General features: G+C 47.0%; 1 protein-coding gene across 8 annotated transcripts; it reads right to left on the bottom strand.

Moving 5' to 3' along the window:
• Positions 1 to 5134: 5134 nt before the first annotated feature.
• CEACAM1 (CEA cell adhesion molecule 1) lies at positions 5135 to 24953 on the bottom strand. Of its 8 annotated transcripts, none has more exons than XR_003030151.2 (9): positions 24814 to 24953; positions 23533 to 23892; positions 18673 to 18951; positions 17102 to 17380; positions 9546 to 9675; positions 8779 to 8831; positions 8081 to 8112; positions 7808 to 7977; positions 6845 to 6986 (listed from the first exon to the last, which is right to left on the bottom strand). XR_003030151.2 is itself a non-coding variant. In XM_024977969.2 (8 exons), the coding sequence occupies exons 1-8, from the start codon at positions 24875 to 24877 to the stop codon at positions 6864 to 6866; spliced, it is 1299 nt and encodes a 432-aa protein (XP_024833737.1). In that variant the 5' UTR covers positions 24878 to 24953; the 3' UTR covers positions 5135 to 6863.
• Between the last annotated feature and the right edge of the window lie 447 nt (positions 24954 to 25400).

Here is a 25400-nt window from a genome sequence, read left to right as displayed (position 1 = left end):
TGAAGATGTCTGCTAATGGAGGAAAAAGAAATCAGTTTGCACAGCAAATAACAACCTAAAGCTGGGCTCCCTGCCCATTGTGACTCCCTCTCCTCCCCAGAAGTTTCTGAGCACCAAACCCCAGTGAGATGTGAGCTGATTGTACAAATCCGTCTACAGGGTCTCCTCGGTGATGAGACTGTGTTTGAAGAGTTCATGTTCTGGGTATCCTCAGAACTGGACTAGCACTTTTTGTATATTTTGTTAAATTACTTAGCAATATATTTGTTGGAATATCTGCTCTTGTGTTATAAGCTTCTGGAGAGCAAGGGCTTTTTTGTCTTAAAAATGTCAAATAGATGCAAAAGTAAAGCTAATAATACAGTGAATCTACATGTACTCATCACGTAATTTCAGCAGTTATTTCGTGGCCAATCTTGTTGCTTCTATACTCCCCTCTCCAACCTGGAATGCTTTATTTTTAAAATTTTTTTTAATTGGAGGGTAATTGCTTTACACGGTTATGTTGGCTTCTGCCACACAACAGCGTGAATCAGCTGTGCGTGCGTGTGTATGTGCTCTTAGCCACTCGGTCGTTTTGGGACCCCATCCACTGTAGCTTACCAGGCTCCTCTGTCCATGGGATTATCCCAGCAAGAATCCTGAAGCAGTTTGCTATTTCCTCCTCCAGGGCATCTTCCCAACCCAGGGACTGAACTTGAACCTGCATCTCTTGTGGCTCCTGAATTGACAGTCGGATTCTTTACCACTGAGCCACCTAAGTATACATATATCCCCTCCCTATTGAGCCTCTCTCCCAGCTTGCCCCCATCCCACCCACCCCTCTTGGTCATCAAAGAGCACCAGACTAAGCTCCCTGTGTTATACAGCAACTTCCCACTAGCTTCCAAGTCTGGATTGTTTTGAAGCAGATCCTAGATATCAAATCATTGCTTCTGTAAATATTTCAGTTGTATTACTAAAATGTAAGGGCTCTTTGAAAAATACAATCACAATACCATTGTCACAGTAGGAAGTCATGCTTCCTCAGTGCCGTAAAGTTTTCAGTATTCAAATTTCTGCAATTACCTCATTTCCCCCTTTCATTCCTTGCCCATTTTTGTTACTCCTACATTTGTTTTTGTGTCTCCCCTGCTTTTTCTTTTTCTTTTTTAGTAGAATTTTTTGAATAACAATCCAAATAAGGGCTTTATTTTGTAATCATCACGTTGTTCTCAGCAAGTGACTTCAGTTCAGTTCAGTTCATTCACTCAGTCGTGTCCGACTCTTTGCGACCCCATGAATGGCAGCACGCCAGGCCTCCCTGTCCATCACCAACTCCCGGAGTTCACTCAGCCTCACGTCCATCGAGTCAGTGATGCCATCCAGCCATCTCTGGATCCCCTTCTGTCATCCCCTCTGTCATCCCCTTCTCCTCCTGCCCCTGATCCCTCCCACCATCAGAGTCTTTTCCAATGAGTCAGCTCTTCCCATGGGGTGGCCAAAGTACTGGAGTTTCAGCTTTAGCATCATTCCTTCCAAAGAAATCCCAGGGCTGATCTCCTTCAGAATGGACTGGTTGGATCTCCTTGCAGTCCAGGGGACTCTCAAGAGTCTTCTCCAACACCACAGTTCAAAAGCATCAATTCTTCGGCGCTCAGCCTTCTTCACAGTCCAACTCTCACATCCATACATGACCACAGGAAAAACCATAGCCTTGACTAGACGAACCTTTGTTGGCAAAGTAATGTCTCTGCTTTTGAATATGCTATCTAGGTTGGTCATAACTTTCCTTCCAAGGAGTAAGCGCCTTTTAATTTCATGGCTGCAGTCACCACCTGCAGTGATTTTGGAGCCCAAAAAAATAAAGTCTGACACTGTTTCCACTGCTTCCCCATCTATTTCCCATGAAGTGATGGGACCGGATGCCATGATCTTCGTTTTCTGAATGTGGAGCTTTAAGCCAACTTTTTCACTCTCCACTTTCACTTTCATCAAGAGGCTTTTTAGTTCCTCTTCACTTTCTGCCATAAGGGTGGTGTCATCTGCATAGCTGAGGTTATTGATATTTCTCCCAGCAATCTTGATTCCAGCTTGTGCTTCTTCCAGCCCAGCGTTTCTCATGATGTACTCTGCATAGAAGTTAAATAAGCAGGGCGACAGTATACAGCCTTGACGTACTCCTTTTCCTATTTGGAACCAGTCTGTTGTTCCATGTCCAGTTCTAACTGTTGCTTCCTGACCTGCATACAAATTTCTCAAGAGGCAGATCAGGTGATTTGGTATTCCCATCTCTTTCAGAATTTCCCACAGTTTATTGTGATCCACAAGTGACTTAGTGCTTGTCATATAGTAAATCCTCAATAAATGATGATGAATGAATGAATCATCGGAAGTCTGTAACATCTCATGGTTGAATATAGTGCAGCCTTACTGTCGCTTTTGGTTGGTTTGTCGAGGTGGCTTTTGGTTTCTGATAAGTTTAGCTAAGAGTTAACTTTGGTGCTCGGAGAAGGCAATGGCAACCCACTCCAGTACTCTTGCCTGGAAAATCCCATGGGCGGAGGAGCCTTATAGGCTGCAGTCCATGGGGTCGCTGGGAGTCGGACATGACTGAGCGACTTCACTTTCACTTTTCGCTTTCATGCACTGGAGAAGGAAATGGCAACCCACTCCAGTGTTCTTGCCTGGAGAATGCCAGGGACGGGGGAGCCTGGTGGGCTGCCATCTATGGGGTCGCACACGACTGAAGTGATTTAGCAGCAGCAGTAGAGAAGGGGCCCTTGCTTTCTTATCTCTGTTTTTTGTCTTCAGTGTCTTATAATATCAACTTGACTTTGGACCCAACACATTTGGCTTTTTTTGTTGTTTCTATAGAACAGAGACCCTGAAGGAGCTCCCTGAGAACAAGAACAGCTTCCGTATGATGCTGTTGTAGGCAGCATTCTAGGATGGAACCTCAAGACTTACTCCTAATCCCTGGACTGTGAATATGTGATGCATAATCGTGTGGGTGATTGTTACGTTACATGGCAAAAGGGATTTTGCAGACATACAGTAAATATGGTTACTCATCAGTTGACTTTAACAAAAAGAGATGTGATCTAAGTGGGCTTAATGTAATCACAGGAGCACTTTGAAAAACAACTTTTTCCTAGCTGGTCTCAGAATCGGAAATATAACAGGGATTAGAAGGTCTTCCCTAGTGACCCAGTGCTAAAGAATCTGCCTGCCAATCCAGGAGACACGTGTTTGACCCCTGGTCTGGGAAAATCCCACATGCCCACATGTGGGGCAGCTAAACCCGTGTGCCACAAGTGTTGAACCTGTGCTCTAGAGCCAGGAAACTGCAACTACTGAGCCTATGCACCTCAACTGCTGAGGCCCCAATGCTCTAGAGCCTGCGCTCTGCAAAAAGAGAAGCTGGACTGCAACTGGAGAGTAGCCCCCCTTGCCGCAACTAGAGAGAAGCCTCCACAGCAATGAAGACCCAGTGCAGCCAGATAAATATAAACTTTTTAAAAAGAGGAATTGAATTTAAGGGATATTCTCCATTGCTGAGATAGAGGGAGCCTCATGCCTAGGACCTGAGACCGTCCTCTAGGAGCTGAGAGTGTTTGTACTAGGGCGATGGGGACCTCAGGCTTATAACTTCAAGGACCTGAATTTTGTGAGCTAGAGAATGGGTGTTGTTTTAAGTCACTAAATTTGTCATAGTGTGGCAAAAGTAGAAAATGAATACAGATGCTTTGTACCTGATAGGTTGAATAAACTGCTCCTTTGTTTATTTTTTAAAATTCAAATAAAATTAAAATCCATGAGAAAGCACACAGATCTTAAGTATATAATTTGATTTTTGGTAACTGTACACGCCCATGTGATCATCACCTGAATTGAGATGTAGAATGTTTCCATTACCCCCAAGAGCCCTCATGTGCACCTTTGTAGTTGATTCTACCCTCTAAGGCGAATTCTCACACCATTGAATGCATGCATGCATATGCACCAAGTCGCTTCAGTCGTGTCTGCCTCTTTGGGACCCTATGAACAGTAGCCCACCAGGCTCCTCTGTCCATGGGATTCTCTAGGCAAGAACACCGGAGTGGGTTGTCATGTCCTCCTCCAGGGGATCTTCCTGACCCAGGGATCGAACCCTTGTCTCTTACATGTCCTGCATTGGTGGTTGGGTTCTTTATACCACTAGCACCACCTGGGAAGTCCAAGGCCATCAATTACGACTGCCAATTAAAAAAATAATAAAGTATTTATTTACTTATTTTTGGCTGATCTTCATTGCTTCACGGGCTTTTCTCTAGTTGCGGAGAGTGAGGGCTGTCTCTCTAGTTGTGGTGGGTGGGCTTCTCATTGCGGTCGCTTCTCTTGTTGCAGAGCACAGGCTCAGTAGTTGAGGCAGATGGACTTAGTTGCTCCATGGCATGTGGGATCTTCTTGGACCAGAGAATCAACCAGTGGCCCCTGCAGTGGAAGGTGGATTCTTTACTGCCAGGGAAGCCCCTTGGGTACTGATTTTAGTGCTGCTTCCAGTGGTCTTGGGAACAAGGCACCACAGCAGAGAGCCAGGGGAAATCAGGGGGTGAGGAGGGGAAAGACAGCACATGTTCCAATTGCTTGGAAGTGAAGGAGAAATGAGAAGACAGGCTAATTCTTGGTGGAATTAATAAAGGAAGGTTATCCTGATTGGAAGAGCTCTGATTCTCTGAGGGGCAGAAAAAGGGACAGGGAACAAGAAGGTGGGACGTGCTGGAGAGATTCCTATACACCTGAGCCCATGGAGACTGTGGGAGTGAACGCTGGATCAGGCGTGGGACACACTGGAGCCATCTGCGTGGGCAGTGCGGTGTGTCCTTAGTGAAGAGCCCAGCAGACCTTTTACTCATGAAATCATCTTCTCTCCTTCTCCCCTCAGAGGAGGACAGGCAGGTCCTTCCAGGCAGGTTGCAGCAGTGACCTGTGGCTCTAGGTGGACGCACTTTCTCAGCAGGTGTGCACATGAATTTATCGAGCTCTCGGATCCCAGGATCAAATACCTCTGGACTTAGAAACAGGCTCACTCTGACTCCCTGTTGAGCAATTCTATTTCTTCTGCCTGTAAAGAAGGCAATACAGAAAGCAGTACCAACTGCGAGGCAGCATGTTGATACCTGATATACAATATTTATTATAAATATAGAGCAATTTTTACAAATCATTCAGAAGTGGCCTTAGCCAGGCAAAATTAAATTACACAGAAGTGCTTGCATGAGGGGAGGTGTACACAGTCTGTGTCAGGTGAGAAAACCCTGAAAGAGTTACCTGAGTACAGAGCGCTCCCAGCCACCCCTCTCTGGCGGGCCAGTTCCACACAGCAGGAGGTCCATCATGAAGGTGGAATAAAGCCTTTCTCTCGGCAGCCCAAGGAGGCCCGTCTGTGCAGAAGGCTGGTGGGGAGCAGGCGCACCTCTCCTCCTCCTGTCCTCCCTTTCTATGCGTCCCATGCACCCCATGGGAGAAGAATTCCAGAGGCTCTTCAAGAAACCCAGGGCTGAATCATAATCTGCACCTTATATCCTAAGGAGCATGTGCACCACTGCGGCTTCCTGGACTGTAAACAATGCTAACAGTGCAAGGGGCCGTGCTCCCTTCAGGGCGCTCCTGCTTCTCAAGAAGGCGTCCTGAGAAGGTAAGCGGGGCAGACGGACTGAACAGGCACAGGCTGGAACACGGAAGAGAAGGGGGTTGATGACTGGCCTGAGATGTCTAGAAATGGAGTGAGACCCATTTCTGGCTGTGCCCCTGACACGAAAGGCTTGGGGAGCTCATGGCCAGAGGGACATGAGGGGCTTTGGTAGGTTCTTCCCCCTAAAGTGGTCAGATTGGCTTATGCAGAAAATTAAACATAATTTTCTTTCACATAAACAAGCAGTTACAAAAATTAAAATGGCAGAATGTATCAGAAGGAAGGGAAAAAACAACCAATACCCCCAAATTGTACATTCTTTGACCATTATTTAAATAATCTCTGCAGGGTAATTTTCTGAGTCCTTTCCCCAATCCCAGCAGATTGTATCTGGTAAGAGCTGACTGCCCCATAAACCGATGACCCCTCAATCTCCGGGCATTGCCTTGAATAAAGCCCATAGCATTATTAAAACAGTATGTGCATTTTTTTTTTTTGCAGTTTCCATCAAGATACACTTATGAACACTGAGAAGTTGTTTTCTAGTTACTTCTAGTGGGTTCTCTGAAGGCATGCTTTCAAAGGTTTAGATGGTATTCTAGCTAAGTAGTAAGTTGCTTAGTCCCTGATCCTGCAGGTAGACAACCCTGAAAGTGGACAAAGGTGTAGAACTTCCCAGCTCAGAGCTGGTCATGTATGTGTCTTCCTGTGAATGGTGGGTTCACACTGGGCTTGAGAGTGCAGAAGCTCTTCCTTTTCCTTCTCCTTGCTCTTCTTTTCTGGCACAGGCATTTCAGTGGATAAGACATAATTCTCCAGGTTATGGCAAATTCAAGTTAGACTCCAGTAGGACAGGACTGAGGTGGGAAGGAATGAACGTGTTCTGAATACACAAATTTACAACTGGTCTAGGTCAGCAAATAGGGAGGGGCAGAGGTTCTGGCAACTTTCTCCCAAGGTCCGCTTTGCTAGATTTCAATGACCAAGAAGTTTTGGTTTCCTACAGACCTCCTCATGGATGTGCCTTTTCAGCTGCTGACACTGAAGGAAGGGGCTGTGACCAGGCAGCCTGGAGGAGCCTCATTAAGGGTCAAAGGGGCCGGGGGAAGACTCTCTTCTCATTTTCCCTGAGGGCAGAGGGATCTCCTGGCGATGGGGATGACAAGCTTGGAATAAGTCAACAGTGCAACAAGCAGGACAGGTTCCTTTACTGTTTTTTCACTTCTGAATAAATTGTTTCTGTATTTGTTGGAGATGGGGAGGCTGAAGTTGCTTTATTTTTTAATTCCTGGGCATTGAAGTTCAGGGAGGAATATTCAACTTCATCAACCTGAAAGGCATGAGCAGCAGTCAGTTAAATCAGCATCCATCATAGGCCAGACCCTCACCTTGTCCAGGGTGACTCAGCACCCCATGCTCTTACCACTTTGAAACTTTTAGCTTCAGAAAAGGGCTTTTATTACCTATTTTCTCTGCTTAGTAACATCCTATTGAATAATCATTAGAACATTATGATTATGGAATTCTACAATGGAATATGATGGCATCGCAATAAGAATAAATAGACAATAAAGGCACACAACCATATGAATGAATCTTGCAAAACAATTTTGAATGAAAGAAGCCAGACCCATGTACACAGTGTGTTTTTCATAATCAGGTAAAAGTAATCTAATGCCTTGGAAGTGAAGATAGTCCTTACTCTTCGGAGGGAAGTAACTGGAGCGTTGTGTGTGTGTGTGTGTGTGTGTGTTGAGGGGGGTTGATTTTTAAAAAATGTTTACATAGTTTTACATAGTTTACATACTGTTTACATAGATATGAACAACTTGTGGAAACTTACTGTTAAAATTATTAAGTTGGTCAAGAAGCTCATTCAGGTTTTTCCATAAGATCTCACGAAAAAACTCGAACAAACTTTGGTCAACCTAATACTTATGATTGAAGCATTTTTCAGTTTATATGTATATTCTGTTGAAGATTAAGATGAGAAAAATTCAGTAAAAGTATTAGAAGGTAAAGGAATCAAGACCTCAGGTCTCTAAGATTGGAAATGATCATTTGTCAGTAAGAGCAGAGTCAGACTGGAGGCAGAAGAGGGAGAATGATCTAGTGCCTTTCTTGCTCTGGCCACTGTGCTGAGTGCTTTACCTTTGTTATGTCATTTAATTCCTTGACCTCCTCTGTGAAGTAGGCAGCACACCCATTTTACAGAGGACTCAGCTGACGCTGTACGAGGTTGAGTCCATGGTCCCAGCCGGGATGGAGTCCAGTGAGGTGGACTTGTGGGAGTAATGCTTCTTTGTTGCTGCAGTGAGGAACTTTGATCCAAACTTGATTTCACATTTGTGTCTACGAGACTAACCCATTCTACTCAGAGATATTTCCATGAGAAAAGGAGCCAGTGAAACTGGCTGTGCTTACCTTTTCAGGTGAACTGTCAGAGTGACCTTGACCTGGGGAAATGAAAGAGAGTCATCAACCCATGAAAATGCAGAGTTGCCTTATGGCCTCAGAACAGGCTGTTCCTAAGCTGATGTGACTTCTAGTGAAGGAGGTGGCAGGTGGTGGGCGGGTTGGGGGCCCATGGTTAAGACTTAAGGATTTCGCCCTCAGTCTGTGGTCCAGACCCCAGTGCATTAGACCGAGGTGGTGGTGGGGCAGGGTGGGGGAGTTGAGGGGAGGCCTCAGTGCACTTCTGAAGATTTCTGCCAGTTCACAAGGCCTGAGTTTTGCCCAGGTGTGTCTCACAGGTGTGTGTCTCGGCAGCAGGCTCCAGAGGCAGGAGGGGCTGAAGCCCACAGCACCCAGAGCAGCAGAGACAGGGAAAGTCTCACCATAGGAGATGCCCGCATCCATAACAGAGGCAGGAGGGGGAAGGAGGCAGGATGAGGAAAGGGCTCCTGGAAGCTCGGCCATCTCACGGCTGCCTGGCTTCTGTGGCCTTGGAGGGGCCATGTCTCCAGGGACTCTTACATGACTAGGAAGGATGTGAGGACCTGTGCCAGACTGAGGGTGGGGACTGAGATCACCTCTCATATTTCAGAAGGTAGGGATTCCCTGGTCGGTCAGGGCACGTGGTGGAACAAACCAGCTCTCACTGAGTGAGTGGCTCTACTTACTGTGGTTGTGATCTGAGGATTTGTGCTCTGTGAGATCGCGCTGGTCACTTGCCCTAAATAAATATCAGACACAGTGACTACTATTCCCAGGCACAGGATCTTTGCTCCTTGAATTAGGAAGCGCAACGTCGGCATGATTCCCTGGGGCTCCTCCATGTTCATTTTTACCTTGGTTGGTCCTCTTTCCTCCTAGGACCTCTGTCTTCGATCTACCCATTGCCCCTTCTCATGTTTACTCCTCTCTGGTTTACTGGCTCTTCAGAACATTTACGGCCATTCATCTCAACTGCTTCTATTTCTACCCAGACATCTTTTCCCTTTTGTAGGTAGATGCTGGTTATTTCTCACTTTATTTATTGCCCGGAGGCCTTGGGTTGTTCCTGCTTTTCTTAGGTTCTCTTCCAGTCCTATCCCTCCCTCCTCCTGCTCTTGTGGTCGACAGAGCACAGGACTCCCTTCCTCCTGCTCCTCCTTTCATGTCCTCATTAGTTTTCCTTCTTGGACCTTGGTTTCCCTGCCTGGGACAGAGGAACACAATTGGCTCTGCCCCCTCTAAACCAGATGGAGGTGGGAATAGCCATGTCCAAGAGAGAGGGGGGTACAGGAAACATGAAGACCAGGGAAGAGGAGACCCATAAGAATCAGTGCCGAGAAGCAGGAAGACTGAGAAGCAGACCTAGGCCAGAGACAGAGACGAAGTCTCCTTCCCTCTCCCAAGCAGGGCAGTCAGCCTCAGAGAAAGTGGAACAAGAGGAAAGGCGGCATACCCTCTAGTACTTATGACGTACACAAAATACACCAGGGCTCCTATCAGCGCCACCCCAGCCATGGCTCCAATCACGATACCGACAATGGCACCAGCTGAGAGGTCAGAGGAGCTTTCTGGTGTCAATTTATCTGTTGTGGAAAGAAAAGAGAAGAATGAACAAATGAAGGCGACATTATTTTACAGTGGGAGAGGCTCTGGGAAATAACTCAATATGAAATAGTCTCTACTTGTTCCTTCAAGGTATAAACTTTCTGTGGAAGGTTGCTGTGAGGTGACTAACCGACTATATCCTTGTGATTTTTTTTCCTCTCTGATTGTATTTCTAGGTTAGTGACCACGTTCCTCAATTCCAATCTGGCTTTTCTGCACTCATATCTTTGAAGTCTTTGGAAATGTAAGAAGGACTGATGATGGTTATTTTTGTATGTTATAACTTCCCATCTTTTCATGGTTACATCTTTATCTGGGTACCAGGTATGGCTGCCATGAATATGCACCTGTTAGGTGTCTTATGAAAGTGTTAGTTCCTCAGTCATGTCTGACTCATTGTGACCCCGTGTAGCCTGCCAGGCTTCTCTGTCCACGGGATTTCCCAGGCAAGAATACTGGAGTGGGTTGCCATTTCTTTCTCCTGGGGATCTTCCCGACCTGGGGATCTTCCCGACCCAGGGATTGAACCCAGGTCTCCTACATTGCAGGCAGATACTTTACCATCTGAGCCATAGGAGGTGTCTTATGGTGGGGACTTAATTGATGGAAGGCCCTCTGAATTCACTACCCCTTTGCACAGAGACCATCCTTCACACAGGTTTCCAGCAGGAATATGAACTCAATCCCAATTCTGTGAGAAATAAATTTTTTGTGTGATGGATGACTTATAATTCAAGGGCTCCTTGCCAGCTTTGCAGATATTCTCTTAGAACTGCACTGCAGCCTGAAACTTCCTCCTTCCTAAGGATCACGTGCATCCTGGTCTGAGGACCCTCCCAGGCTCCTCCACTCCTGCCTCACTTTCCTTCACAGGCATTTGCCGCAATGAATGTTTTAGATGTCTAATCCTATCTTGGCTGCATCTCACGGAATGAAAACTATCATACTAGACATGAAACCTTGTACTCAGCTGCCCTGTTTCCTCTCTTCCATATTTAGTAAGTAACATGTTCCTGTGGATCTTTATGCTTTCCTTCCCCAAATATATAACACCTTTTGTCTCTTTCTTCTTTTTTACTTCAGTGGTCCTCACCGTTCAACTCAAGACTGAAAATTAATGCTAATGTTAGCTATTGTTATGATGTATATACTCTGTACCAGGCTCTGTGCTATATATTTCCCAAATATCTCATTTCATATAATAACCCTGTCAGATAGACATTATTTCCATTTTATAGATGGAAAATCTGAGATTTACAATGGTGGAAAACCTAAAGCCATATGGCTAATGAGATGTGGATCTAAAGTCAAGTAGTCTTAGAAAGACCTGACTTTATATAGCCTAATGAAGTCGAGAAGATCCCCTGGAGAAGGAAATGGCAACCCACTCCAGTATTCTTGCCTGGGAAATCCCAGGGACAGTGGAGCCTGGCGAGCTATAGTCCATGGGGCCTCAAAGAGTTGGACAGGACTTAGTAACTAAACAGCAGCAACAACAATGATAATAGTAATAATTATAGCAGCTAAAGTTTTTGGAAAATTTTCCCTGTGTGGGTATTTTGCTAAGGGTTTAGTTGAATATTACATTAAATCTGTGGGAAAATGCCATAAAGAAGGTTCTTTTATTGCAGTTCTCACTTGAGGATCTGAGGCTCAGAGAAGTTAAGAATCTTGTGCAAGAATCTATAATTGTAAATGCTTATATTAAAAAAAGATCTCAAATCAACAACCTAAATTTACAACTTAAGGGACAAGAAAAAAAGCTAAACCCAAAGCTAGCAGAAGGAAGGAAATAATTATAATTAGAATGGAGATAAATAAATTAGAGGATGGAGAAACAGTAGATAGAATCAGTAAAACCAGTATTTTGTTCTTCAAAAAGATTAACAAAATTGACAAATCTTTAACTAGATTGACTAAGAAAAAAAGAGAAGATTCAAATTTTTAAAATCAGAAATGAATGTGGAATCATTACTACTAATTCTACAAAAATAATATAAAGTATAAGAGTACTAGGAATAATCCTATGCCAACACATTGGATAACTTCTGTGAAATGAACAAATTCCTGGAAACATGAGAGCTACCAAGATGTAATCATAAAGAAATAGAATATATGACTAGACATATAAAGTAAGGAGGTTAAATAAATAAAATCATTTGACAAAAAACTAACCTTTTATGATACAACACTCAAAACTGGGAAAAAAAGGAAACCAACTCAACATAACAAAGGCCATATATAAAAACCCCACAGCTAACATCATCCTAAATGGTGAAAGAGTGAAAATTTATTTTCTGAGATCAGGAGCATGACAACAATGCCTGCTTTTTCCAATTCTATTCAAAATAGTATTGGACATACTAGCCAGAGCAATTAGGCAAGAAAAAGAACTAAAAGGCATCCAAATTGCAAAAGAAGAATAAAATTATTTCTGTTTGGCGAGGACATGACCTTATATGTAGAAAATGATAAAGATTTCCCAGAAAACTGTTAGAACTAATAAACAAATTCATCCAAGTTGAAGGATACTAAATTAACATGTAAAGATCAGTTGCTTTTACATACAATAAAATATTCAAAAACTCCAGGAGTTGGTGATGGACAGGGAGGCCTGGCGTGCTGTGATTCATGGGGTCGCAAAGAGTCGGACACGACTGAGCGACTGATCTGATCTGATCACTCATAAATGGAATCTAATTGTAAAAAGTGATACAAATGAACTAATTTACAAAACTCAAACAGACTCAACATATTTAGAAGACAAACTTATAGTTACCAAAGGGGAAATGTGTGTGTGTGGGAATAAATGAGGAGCATGGGGTTAACATATAGATACTGCTGCTGCTACTGCTAAGTTGCTTCAGTCGTGTCCGACTCTGTGTGACCCCATAGATGGCAGCCCACCAGGCTCCCCCGTCCCTGGTATTCTCCAGGCAAGAACACTATACATACTACTATATATAAAATAGATAACCAACAAGGACCTACTCTATAGCATGGGGAGCTCTACTCAATATTCTGTAATAATCTATATGGCTAAAGAGTCTGAAAAAGAATGTATATATGTATATGTAAAACTGAATCACTTTATTATACACCTGAAACTGACACGGCATTGTAAAATATACTCCAATAAATTAAAAAAAAAAAACAGACAAATGGCCAATAAGCACATGAAAAGATGCTCAACACCGACTCTTTGCGACCCCATAGACTGTAGCCTACCAGGCTCCTCTGTCCATGGGATTCTCCAGGCAAGAATACTGGAGTTGGTTGCCATTTCCTTCTCCAGGGGATCTTCCCGACCCAGGGATTGAAATCGGGTCTCCCGCATTGCAGGTAGACGCTTTACCCTGTGAACCACCAGGGAAGCCCCACCAGTAATTCAGTTCAGTTCAGTTCAGTCGCTCAGTCGTGTCCGACTTTTTGCGACCCCATGAATCCCAGCACGCCAGGCCTCCCTGTCCATCACCAACTCCCGGAGTTCACCCACTCACATCCATCAAGTCAGTGATGCCATCCAGCCATCTCATCCTCTGTCATCCCCTTCTCCTCCTGCCCCCAATCCCTCCCAGCATCAGAGTCTTTTCCAATGAGTCAGCTCTTCCCATGGGGTGGCCAAAGTACTGGAGTTTCAGCTTTAGCATCATTCCTTCCAAAGAAATCCCAGGGCTGATCTCCTTCAGAATGGACTGGTGGAATCTCCTTGCAGTCCAAGGGACTCTCAAGAGTCTTCTCCAACACCACAGTTCAAAAGCATCAATTCTTCGGCGCTCAGCCTTCTTCACAGTCCAACTCTCACATCCATACATGACCACAGGAAAAACCATAACCTTGACTAGACGAACCTTTGTTGGCAAGGTAATGTCTCTGCTTTTGAATATGTTATCTAGGTTGGTCATAACTTTCCTTCCAAGGAGTAAGTGTCTTTTAATTTCATGGCTGCAGTCACCATCTGTAGTGATTTTGGAGCCCAGAAAAGTAAAGTCTGACACTGTTTCCACTGTTTCCCCATCTATTTCCCATGAAGTGATGGGACCGGATGCCATGATCTTCGTTTTCTGAATGTGGAGCTTTAAGCCAACTTTTTCACTCTCCACTTTCACTTTCATCAAGATGCTTTTGAGTTCCTCTTCACTTTCTGCCATAAGGGTGGTGTCATCTGCATATCTGAGGTTATTGATATTTCTCCTGGCAATCTTGATTCCAGCTTGTGTTTCTTCCACTCCAGCGTTTCTCATGATGTACTCTGCATATAAGTTAAATAAGCAGGGTGACAATATACAGCCTTGACGTACTTCTTTTCCTATTTGGAACCAGTCTGTTGTTCCATGTCCACTTCTAACTGTCTTCCTGATCTGCATACAAATTTCTCAAGAGGCAGATCAGGTGGTCTGGTATTCCCATCTCTTTCAGAATTTTCCACAGTTTATTGTGATCCACACAGTCAAAGACTTTGGCATAGTCAATAAAGCAGAAATAGATGTTTTTCTGGAACTCTCTTGCTTTTTACATGATCCAGCAGATGTTGGCAATTTGATCTCTGGTTCCTCGGCCTTTCCTAAAACCAGCTTGAACATCTGGAAGTTCATGGTTCACATATTGCTGAAGCCTGGCTTGGAGAATTTTGAGCATTACTTTTACTAGCGTGTGAGATGAGTGTAATTGTGTGATAGTTTGAGCATTCTTTGGCATTGCCTTTCTTTGGGATTGGAATGAAAACTGGCCTTTTCCAGTCCTGTGGCCACTGCTGAGTTTTCCAGATTTGCTGGCATATTGAGTGCAGCACTTTAGCAGCAGCATCTTTCAGGATTTGAAATGGCTCAACTGGAATTCCATCACCTCCACTAGCTTTGTTCGTAGTGATGTTTTCTAAGGCCCACTTGACTTCACATTCCAGGATGTCTGGCTCTAGGTCAGTGATCACACCATCGTGATTATCTGGGTCGTGAAGATCTTTTTTGTACAGTTCTTCTGTGTATTCTTACCATCTCTTCTTAATATCTTCTGCTTCTGTTAGGTCCATACCATTTCTGTCCTTTATCCAGCCCATCTTTGCATGAAATGTTCCCTTGGTATCTCTAATTTTCTTGAAGAGATTTCTAGTCTTTCCCATTCTGTTGTTTTCCTCTATTTCTTTGCACTGATCGCTGAGGGAGGCTTTCTTATCTCTTCTTGCTATTCTTTGAAACTCTGCATTCAGATGCTTATATCTTTCCTTTTCTCCTTTGCTTTTCTCTTCTCTTCTTTTCACAGCTATTTGTAAGGCCTCCCCAGACAGCCATTTTGCTTTTTTGCATTTCTTTTGCATGGGGATGGTCTTGATCCCTTTCTCCTGTACATTGTCACGAACCTCAGTCCATAGTTCATCAGGCACTCTGTCTATCAGATCTAGGCCCTTAAATCTATTTCTCCCTTCCACTGTATAATCATAAGGGATTTGATTTAGGTCATACCTGAATGATCTAGTGGTTTTCCCTACTTTCTTCAATTTAAGTCTGAATTTGGCAATAAGGAGTTCATGATCTGAGCCACAGTCAGCTCCTGGTCTAACCCTAACCACCAGTAATTAGGGGAATGCAAATCGAAACCACAGTGAGATATCACTTCTTACCCTTTAGAATGGTTATGGGAAAAAAAAAAAAAAGCAAACAGAAACAAGAAGTGTTTGCAAGGATGTGTAAAAATGGAAACTTGTGCATTGCTGGTGAGAATGCAAATGGTACAACCACCGTGGAAAACTACATGGCCGTTCATCAAACAGTTGGACAAACAACTGCCATTTGATCCAGTGATTCCACTTCTGGTTGTGTGCCCAAAAGACTGAAAGCAGGAACTTCCCTAGTGCTCCAGTGGTTAAGAATCTACCTTCTAATGCAGGGGACATGGGTTCAATCCTTGGTCAGGGAACTAAGGTCCCAGATGCTTCAGAGCAGCTAAGCCCGTGTGCCACAACAGGAGAATCCATGTGCCACAGCAAGAGAGGCCATCGCGCTGCAACTAAAGAAAGCCTGCACACCACAAAGAAGAGCCCGCATGCTGCAATTAAGACCCAGTGCAGCCAAAATAAAAAAGAGCAAAAGCAGTGACTGAACAGATACTTATACACCCATTCATGGTAGCATATTCACAACAGCCAAAAGGGGGAAGCAGTTTAAAAGACAATCAACTTATGAATGATAAAATGTTGTATATACATACAAGGGAATATACTTCAGCCTTTCAAAGGAATGACATTCAGATATATGCTATAATATGGATGGGACCTTGAAGACATAATGCTAATAAGTGAAATAAATCAGATGCAAAGAGATAATTATAATATATGGTTCTACTACTTTGGCCATCTGATGCAAAGAGCCAACTCATTGGAAAAGACCCTGATGCTGGGAGGAGGGCAGGAGGAGAAGGGGATGACAGAGGATGAAATGGATGGATGGCATCATCGAACTCAATGGACATGAGTTTAAGCAATCTCTGGGAGATGGTGAAGGACAGGGAAGCCTGGTATGCTACAGTCCACGAGGTTGCAAAGAGCTGGACATGACTGAGCAACTGAGCTATAACATGATTCCACTTATACAAAATAAGTATCATAATCAAATTCATAGAGACAAAGAAAGTAGAATGGTGTTGGCCAGGGTTTGAGGTGGGGGACTTCTAGAAGTTATTGTTTAAGGAGTACAGAGTTTTTAATAAGATGAAAAAGTTCTAAATGGATAGTGGAAATGTGAATGTACTTAATGCTACTGAGCTGCAGTCTTAAAAATGGCTAAAATTATATATTTTATGTACTCTTAACATTAAAAATGGAGAAGGAAATGGCAACCCACTCCAGTGTTCTTGCCTGGAGAATCCCAGGGACGGAGGAGCCTGGTGGGCTGCCATCTATGGGGTCGCACAGAGTCGGACACGACTGAAGCGACTTAGCAGCAGTAGCAGCATGTTAAAAAAATGGTAACAGGAGAAAAAAAATACAACGAATCTTGTGAAAGTTACACTAAAATGCTAAACCCAGGAGAAGAAACTGTATTTGATTTAGAGATTGAGCTGTTATTCATTCTGCCACCTGTTTACTATGTGCGTGTATTCAGTTGCTCAGTTGTGTCTGACCCTTTGCAACCCCATGGGCTGTAGTCCGGCAGGCTCCTCTGTCCATGGGATTTCCCAGGCAAGAATACTGGAGTGGGTTGCCATTTCCTCCTCCAGGGGATCTTCCCGACCCAGGGATCGAACCTTCATCTCCTGCATTGCAGGCGGATTCTTTACCACTGAGCCATCTCAGAAGACCTGTAGTGGTCTCATTTGATATTCTGCCCACCGTGACCTCTCTCCATTTTGCACATGATTGTTAGAATGATCTGCCCAGAAAGATATAGCATAAGGCAAATGGTCACTTACATTTCACATGCAGGCTGAGGGGGTCGCTTCTGCTGGAGTTGCCCCTGTTGGAGACCTCACACTGATAATCCCCGGCGTCCTGTCTGCTGACGGGGTCTATGGTGAGGGTGCTGTTGTCTGAGGACAGTGTCATCCTCTGTGCAAGGAGGAGACTCCGGCCTTTGAAGAACCAGCGTATGGAAATCCCAGTCTCATCTGTGAGGCAGGTCAGGACCACGGGGCCCTCATGTTCTATGACTGTGGTGTTGCTGGCTTGGAGGGAGGGCTGTGCCACTGGGTCTGTGGAGAGACAGAGGGGTGACTGCTGAGAGTGGGTCAGGGGCCTGGGCCTTGCTCCCTCTCAGAGATCTCAGCCAGCCCCGGGCCCCAGTGACCTCTGTAAAGGTGACCCAGAGGATGGCCCTGAGTCTGTGATCAAGGTATGGAGTCGCTCTTCATTGATGATCTGTAAGGAGAGGACTGTGCCTCCTCTCTGACTCCCAGGTACCATGGGACGACCCCTGACCGGTCTCCCTGGACATCTCTGTAGGATCAGCACCGGGACCCTCTTCTCAGCCCATATGTCTAACATCCTCATCATCAAGTGGAGTTTTTTTTTTTTTTTTAATTAACTTTCCTTGACATTTTCCCACAGTTTTCTTTGACTATAAAAAAATTCAGGGACTTCCCTGGTGGTCCAGTGGCTAAGACATCACACTCCCAATGCAAGGGGCCCGGGTTTGATCCTTGGTCCGGGAACTAGATCCCACATCCTGAAACTAAGAGTTTTCGTGCCACAACTAGAAGATCTCACATGCCGCAACTAAGACCCAGTGCAGCCAAATAAGTAAATAAAAATACATAAATTGAAAAAAATTCAGTCCCCAATATGTAAAATAGCTAGCTAGTGGGAAGTTGCTGTATAAAACAGGGAGCTCAGCCTGGTGCTCTGTGACAACCTGGGTGGGGGATGGGGGTTGGTAGGGAGACCGAAGAAAGAGGGGACCTTATGTATACTAACGGCGGATGCACATCGTTGTATGGCAGAAACCGGCACAACATTGTAAAGCAATTATCCTCCAGTTAAAAAAGAAAATCAAGTCCCATTCTTTATTTACACTTCCGTGAAGGCAGGCCCGCCAGCTCTGTGTATCTCTGGGGCCAAGGGGACTTTCCATAAAGTGGGGGAGGCATTCACTTTCTGTTACATAATTTCTAATGGCCCAACTCAGTCTTCCTGGACTGTGTAGAAGAGTTAAATATCTCTCAGCCAGGGACAGTCTTGTTTTACAGTTTCCCAACAATAACTACCCCTTCATTTTCACTCATCCTGAATCTGAGACATTAACCTGTTTCTCCCATCACAGGCTGGTGACCCTGAGCCTCTCAAGACAGAGCAGTCCATCCCCTCCCAGTCTTGGCTCAAGGCTGGGCCTGCCTGGGCTTGCCTGGGACAGGAAGTCATGGCCAGCCTGGGTGTCCAAAGGTGAGGGTCCATGCACTTGGACCTGAGAGGGATGGGTATGGCCTGGCTTCTGGCACTGTAGATTCAGCCAGGAGGCCTGGACCACGTAGGAAGAGAGGTTACTCACAGAGGACATTCAGGGTGAATGGGTCACTGCGGCTGACACTCACTGGGTTCCAGGCTTCGCACACATAGGGTCCTGTGTCATTCCTTGTCACATTGAACACAGTGAGAGTCCTTTTGTCCTCAGACAGTTCCAGCCTGGTGCTGTTGGGGAGGCTCTGATTGTTGATCCACCACATGTAGGAGGTGTTCTGGGTCTCAGGTCCACATGTTAACACCACAGTGTCCTGGTGCTCCCAGGGGTTGGAGTTGTTGCTGGTGATGACGGGTCTGGGTAGCATCGCTGTGCAGATAACAGAGAGAACATTGGCCCTTTTATATACTGGGTTCCTCTAAAAGCATTTTCAATCAGGGTTGCCATCTTTCTCCTCTCAGCCAGACTGAGCCCTTAAAGAATAAGGCAGGTCTGTGTATCACGAGACAAATGCATGAACATCTGAGCTCAGAGAGTGTGAGGCCATCTGCTCTTATGTCTGGAAGAAGCGCAGACTTCCCCAAGTATCAGTCAAGTATTAGAGTTTGATAGCAGAGTCCCAGGCCTGCGAGTCTGGGACCACTTGCTTCCTCTTTTAGTTTTTCACTGACCAGGTGACTGCCTGCCTGGCCCTGGGGTGCTCACCTGGACTGTGCAGGTCCTGAGTCCCTTCAAGCTGCACAGACCTACATTGCCTGATGGAGACATGTCTTCACCGTCTCCTCAATTCCCAAGGTTTCCCTAGAGATGGGTAACAATGGGCCTTCCCCTAGTCCTTAAACCCCAAGAAGACTGGGCAGCACAGCCTGGAACTGGGTGTTGGAGCAGAAATAACACACGGGGATGTCCCTGGTGGCTCAGTGGTAAAGAATCCGCCTGCCAGTGCAGGAGACATGGGTTTGATCCCTGATACGGGAAGATCCCACGTGCCATGGGGCAACTAAGCCCGTGCTCCACAACTACTGAGCCTGGCCTCTAGTACCTGGGTGCTGCAACCACTGAGGCCCATGCACCCTAGAGCCCATGCCCCGCAACAAGAGAAGCCGCCACAGTGAGAAGCCTGTGTACTGCAACGAAGCGTAGCCCCCACTCCCTGCAGCTAGAGAAAGCTCGTGTGCAGCAGTGAAGACCCAGCAGAGCCACAAATACATAAATAAATGGACATTAAAGTTTAAAGAAAAAGAGGACAGAATGAATCAGAGGGCAAGTCTGAGTCTCTGTTTTATAAAAGGGAGGAATGATCTAAATGAGCAGAAATGATAATGTGCTCAGTTGTTCAGTCTTGTCCGACTCTTTGCGATCCCATGGACTGCAGCCCCCCAGGCTCCTCTGTCCATGGGATTCTCTAGGCAAAAACACTGGAGTGGGTTGCCATGCCCTCCTCCAGGGGACCTTCCCAACCGGGGGGCTGAACCCAGGTCTCCTGTATCGTAGGCAGATTCTTTACTGTCGGAGCCAGCAAGGAAGCCCAGAAATGATACGTGTTCTATTAATAAAGTTAGAGGAAGAGGTCCCTCTCACCAGTTTCCACAGCAAATTAGGCAAATGGGAAGGGGGCCCACCACAGGCGTGTGGCATGCTTTTTTTTTTTTTCTGCCTCAGAAAACACAACTAAGTGTTTGATCAAATTTGTCTGAACTGGGCAAAGGCTAAGTGAAAAGACAGTGGCTCGGGCCCCTCATCGTCGGAGGACATCCCACCCTATGATAAAGGTGACATCCTGAGGACACATGGGCGATGAAGTAGGCAGTAAAGCAACCAGACGGCACAGGTGTGTCAGTCCCATCCTGGGAAGGTCTCGGGAACCCCTGAGAGGAACGGGAGGGTCACATCAGGACAAGGTTGTGAGTCACAAGTCAAAGAGGTGAAGTGAGCCCGTGAGCCCCTGGGGACTGCAGACCTGTCTTTCTGCCTTTGGCTTCCTGCTTGAGTCATGTTAGGGAATACATCAGTGAGGGGGGCTACATATCCTTGTCACGTGGCGTGATTCCACTGGCTGGCACCATGGGGGGAAAGACCCCTGGACCAAGGCAAAGCTGAAGCTCATTCTCCTGGTGACCTGGGGAAAGTGGCTTGTGTTGGAGCCCCACAGAGGCTGCTGCTCCCAGATTTCTGAGTTCTTTACTATCACCTGGGAGGGTGCGCCTGGCCACAAGTGGAAACAGGGCAGTCAGTTATTTGGGGAAATATCTGTGGAAGGCTTAAGGGTTTGGGGTGGGGGTGCTTCCCCAGTGGCTCAGCTGGTAAAGAACCTGTCTGCCAATGCAGGAAACGTGAGAAACATGAGTTCGGAAAGATTCCCTGGAGAAGGAAATGGCAACCTGCTCCAGTATTCTTGCCTGGAGAGTTCCACGGACAGAGGAACCTGGCAGGCTACAGTCCATCGGGTCACAAGAGTCAGATATGCCTGAGCAACTAACACTTTCACTTTCACTTGCCAGTATTCTTGCCTGAAAAAATTCTATGGACAGAAGAGCCTTGTGAGCTTCCACAGGCCATAAGGTTGCAAAGAGTCAGACATGACTAAGTGAATGAACAAGCGTGGGGTTCAGGGGCTTCCTCAGCGGCTCAGCTGGGAAAGAACCTGCCTGCCAATGCAGGAGATGCAAGAGACGTGAGTTTGACCCTCGAGTTGGGAAGATTCCCTGAAGGAAATGGCAACTGGCTCCAGTGTTCTTATCTGGAAAATTCCATGGACAGAGGAGCAAACAGTCAAACGTGACTGAGAGTGCACGCACGAATCTAAGGGCGGGGTGCTGTGCAGAGCAGGGCCAGTCCCGGCTGAAATGAGGGAGGAAGGTGAGAGACATGGAAAGAGCAGAGAGTGAGAAATGTCCGTTTACAAGCGACTTCAAAGCAGGGGTTTCAAGTGGCTTCAAACATCCAGAGGTGCAAGAGCCCCACCACTGCCCAGAAGCAGGACTCCTGCTCCCAACCCCTGGAAACCCTCCCACGGCGGAGCAGCCCCACAGTCACCATGAGACTCGGCTCCCAGTGCGCTTTAGGGGCAGGTGGTCAGAGGATGAAACACGGGTCCCCTCCCTGGAGAGACAGGCGCAGGCATGGCCAGAGCCTCCTAGGACTCTGCATCCAGATTCCAGCGCCTGAAGAGATCACAGATCATTCATCCGTCCTTATTCCTTCCGCCCTTCCTCCCCAAAGAGACACGGAGAGCCTGTTGCCTGTCAGGCCCTGCGCTGGCTGCAGGTATAGACTGGGGAGTGAGGGACTGAGTCCTTTCCATTTCACTCCAGTGGGAGTGACACCCAGCACCTCCAGTAACCAGCAAGTAAATGATCTCTGCTTCACTCAGCCCAAGGAGCTTGTCCATCGGCTACCTAAGGAGGGGAGGCCTGGACATTCCTGTCACTGATTTGATGGTTGATGCAGGTAATTTGCAAGAATACTGGACTGGGTTGCCATACCCTCCTCAGGCATTTTCCTGACCCCGTGATTGAACCCGTGTCTCTTACATCTCCTGTATTGGCAGGTGGGTTCTTTACCACTAGAGGCCGCCTGGGAAGCTCTAGTTCCAGAGTAAACAGGATTAATTGTCCATTTCCCTTGACTTTTCACACTAGAATCTCCCTCTAGTTGAGGATGCCCAAGAAGAAAGGATCTGAACCAACACTTGGTTTCTGGGTTCCTAGAATAAGGCCCCTGGGAGGGAGAAGAGGGTGGGGCTGTGATGTTGGCCTGACCCTTCCACACATATTTCCCCCGACTGGCCTCTCATGGTCTGTGTGACTCTGATTCACTGACTATAGCTCCCTGTATTTTACTGAGCTTGTCTTCAGTAAAACAGAATAAATGGTAAATGGTGTCAGGAGCACCATGTTGTCTGTGTATTAACCTTAAATCATTAATTATTAGCTGGTCTAAAGCTGGACATAGAAACTGTGTCTAGGGACTTCCTGGTAGTCCAGTGGTTAAGAATCTGCCCTGCCATGCTAGAGATGTGGGTTCCACTGGTTTCGGAACTAAGATCCCACAGGCCTCAGAGTAACTAAGTGGAGCAACAAAGCCCACAAACCACAATGAAAGATCCTGTATGATGTAATGAAGACCCGAGGCAGCCTAATAAATAAATAAAAAAATATTTTTTTTTTAAAGAAAACCCTGCCTCTACTATTATTTGCGTCCACAGGAGAGGGCTCCCTGGGCTGCCCGCTGCGGGGTGAGGAGCTGCCGGGAGCGTCTTCTCTCCTCTGGTCCTTCTTGGGGATGCTGACCTTCCTCTGGAGTCTCCTCTGACCCCCAGGGGGTCAGCTAATGGCATGGGGACCCAGCCTAGCCTGCTCTCCATGCTGAGTCTCAGGGGAAGGACTGGACTCTACCCCTGCTCAGATGCAGCTCTTGGGGCAGAGCCCTGGCTGGTGACCTGCTGAGAAACCTTGGCCTCAGGGATCTGGGGAATCATCCACCCCAGTCAGCCCCGCCTGGGAGGCCAGCACCCACCAGCGGCACAGGTTCCCCACGGTCGCTGGAGCCGGGACCCTGGGAAGGGGTCTGGGAGGGGCTTCCCCGTGGGCCTGGGCTTCTCTGAGGATCCCTCAGGCCAGGGCCCTGCTGGTCCTGCAGGGTCTTCCTCAGGGTCATGGTCGCAGGGAGGGAGCCAGGGGGGCTGGACTGAGAGTGCTCTCCCTCTGCTGAGTCCCTCCCATCAGACCGTCCTCCTCTCTGCAGTGTCTGCAGGGTCCAGATCCCCTGAGTGGAATTCGGACCCTTTGGAGTTTGTCTCGATAGTGTGTGCTCTGCACTAAATGTTCAAACCCCAACACGGGACATAATGCAGAGCGAGATGGAGGTGCCATCTGGGTCGGTCAGTCCTGCGAGTGTGAACAGAATGCACCTCACCCAACACCCCGAGGGCAGAGAGGAAGCACTCACGGAGTATGTGGAGGTGTCCAGTTTGTCTTTCTGTCTGTAAATCATCCTTTGTAACGAGCAGCATGTAGGATCCTGTGTCTTTCTGGGTGACGCTCTGGATCAGCAGGGTTCCGTTGGGGTAAAGTGTCTCCCGTCCGCTGTGTGCAGGCCCTTTGGTAGTTGCGTTAGTGTCTACCCTATATGATGCGATTAGCTGGGTGTTGTCTACCCTTTCTCCTCTGTACCAGGCATAGCCTAGAGGATTCTTTGTCACGTTGTGGGCAAGCAGAAGAACATCTGAACCTTCTGCAGCAAGGGGGGGCACCGTTTCAATAGTGAGCTGGGCAGTGGTGGGCGGGGTCCAGAAAGTTAAGAGTGAGACTAGGAGGGAAGAGAGAGAAACCAGTTAATATTGTGACCTGTGTCGGGGGATGGGGAAATGGTGCCCCGGGTCCTGAGCAGGTCTCTTCATCCCTCAGCCTTAGTGTGGGTGTGTGTGCACATGTGTGTGTGCATGTATGTGTGTGTGTGGTTCAAGGTCAGCAGCATCAGCCCCATCACTTCAGCCCCTCTGGGCTCATTTTTTCCTGTTTCCCCTGCTGTCTGCCTAGCTCACTCCCTTGCTGCCCTCGCACACCTGCTCACACTCAGGGCCTGTTGGAAGATGCCCCTCCTCCTGACCAGCTGCTGTAAAGACCCTCCGTGCTCACTTGCTGACCCTTCCCCGCTCCCTTTCCTGCGTGATGCCTGCAGCACCTGCCAGCATGCTCTCGATCTCTCTGCTTGTCTGTCTTCCTCCCCACAGAGCGTGGGCTCCGTGAGGGGAGGGGCTTGTCTGATGCTGCTTGAAACCCAGGGCCAGGACCAGGCTCCAGACATTAGGACCTGGGGATGAAGGAAGGAGAGTTCCCAGGAATTCCACAGCCTGGTTTTTCTTTGTCAGTTTCTAAGGGTGCCGGGTAAGGACAGTATTTAGTGTTCCAGTTCAGTGTTTTTCTGTAGTGACACCCCGACATAAATTATTATTATCGTCATCAGTCTTCAACAATTACTGCTCAGTGAAGAATAACTGATAAAACCTACAGCAGTTGAGTCTTCCCGCCCCTCACCAGCTCTAGTTCATGGAGAGTCTCCTGTGGCTGAGCCCCCCACCCTCCCCTGCTACCCTGTCCTCTGCCCTCAGATCTGAACAGAAGCCCTCTGTCCCCTCTCAGAGCCCTGTCTCCCCCAGAGACCCCACCCAGTCTCTTGTTCTCCCTGAAAACTGTCTCTGCCCACTCCCTGAAAATTGTCCTGTCTCACCTGCCAGCAGGAGCCTGTTCCAGGGGATGCACCGTCTTCGGGAAGGGCCTGAGGGGGTCCCCATGGTGCCTGCTGTCTGCTGTGTCCCTCTGTGAGGAGAACTTCTGCTCCAAGCTCACAAGCTCTGTAGTCTGTTGTGTGAGCTCAGCTGTCCTTCCCCCTCTGTGCTGGGCCTGCCCCGGGGCAGGAGCACTTCGCTGAGTCACGTGGCCAGTCCCACGGGGCGGGGTCTCTGCCCAGAGCCCACACTCTCCCCTCCCCTCTCATTCCCTCCTGCCTTCTCTCTTCTTCGTTCTTCCCTTTCTGTTACATTTCATTTGCCTGCGAACCGCTGCTGTTTCTGCCTTTTGCAGTTTGACTTCTCACCCTAAACACGCACACACGTACACAATTTCCCCCATTGGTGGAGAGAGCACCAGCCTGGGGCTCAGTGTCCTGGGCGTTCCCCCATAGGTCTCATTTGGGGGGTGCACAGTCAACCTCCCTGCTTCCACAGTCTCCACTCTCATCTTCCCCTTCTGGCTTTCCCCTTCAGAGCAGGAGCCTGAGGGGTGGGGAGGAGGTGCATCAGAAACTCTTGTCACAGG

Source organism: Bos taurus, chromosome 18 (genome assembly GCF_002263795.3).
Source record: "Bos taurus isolate L1 Dominette 01449 registration number 42190680 breed Hereford chromosome 18, ARS-UCD2.0, whole genome shotgun sequence".
Classification (NCBI taxonomy): domain Eukaryota; kingdom Metazoa; phylum Chordata; class Mammalia; order Artiodactyla; family Bovidae; genus Bos; species Bos taurus.
This window is presented reverse-complemented; position numbering and strand designations above follow the sequence as displayed.

Bases quoted from the DNA above. Each gene is read 5' to 3' on its own strand.
- CEACAM1 (XM_024977969.2), bottom strand. From the start codon at position 24,877: ATGGGGACCCCCTCAGGCCCTTCCCGAAGACGGTGCATCCCCTGGAAC. The intron at 23,893-24,813 runs GTGAGACAGGAC...CTTCCCTCCTAG, and splicing joins GAACAGGCTCCTGCTGGCAG to TCTCACTCTTAACTTTCTGG. The intron at 18,952-23,532 runs GTGAGTGCTTCC...TTATCTGCACAG, and splicing joins TGGACACCTCCACATACTCC to CGATGCTACCCAGACCCGTC.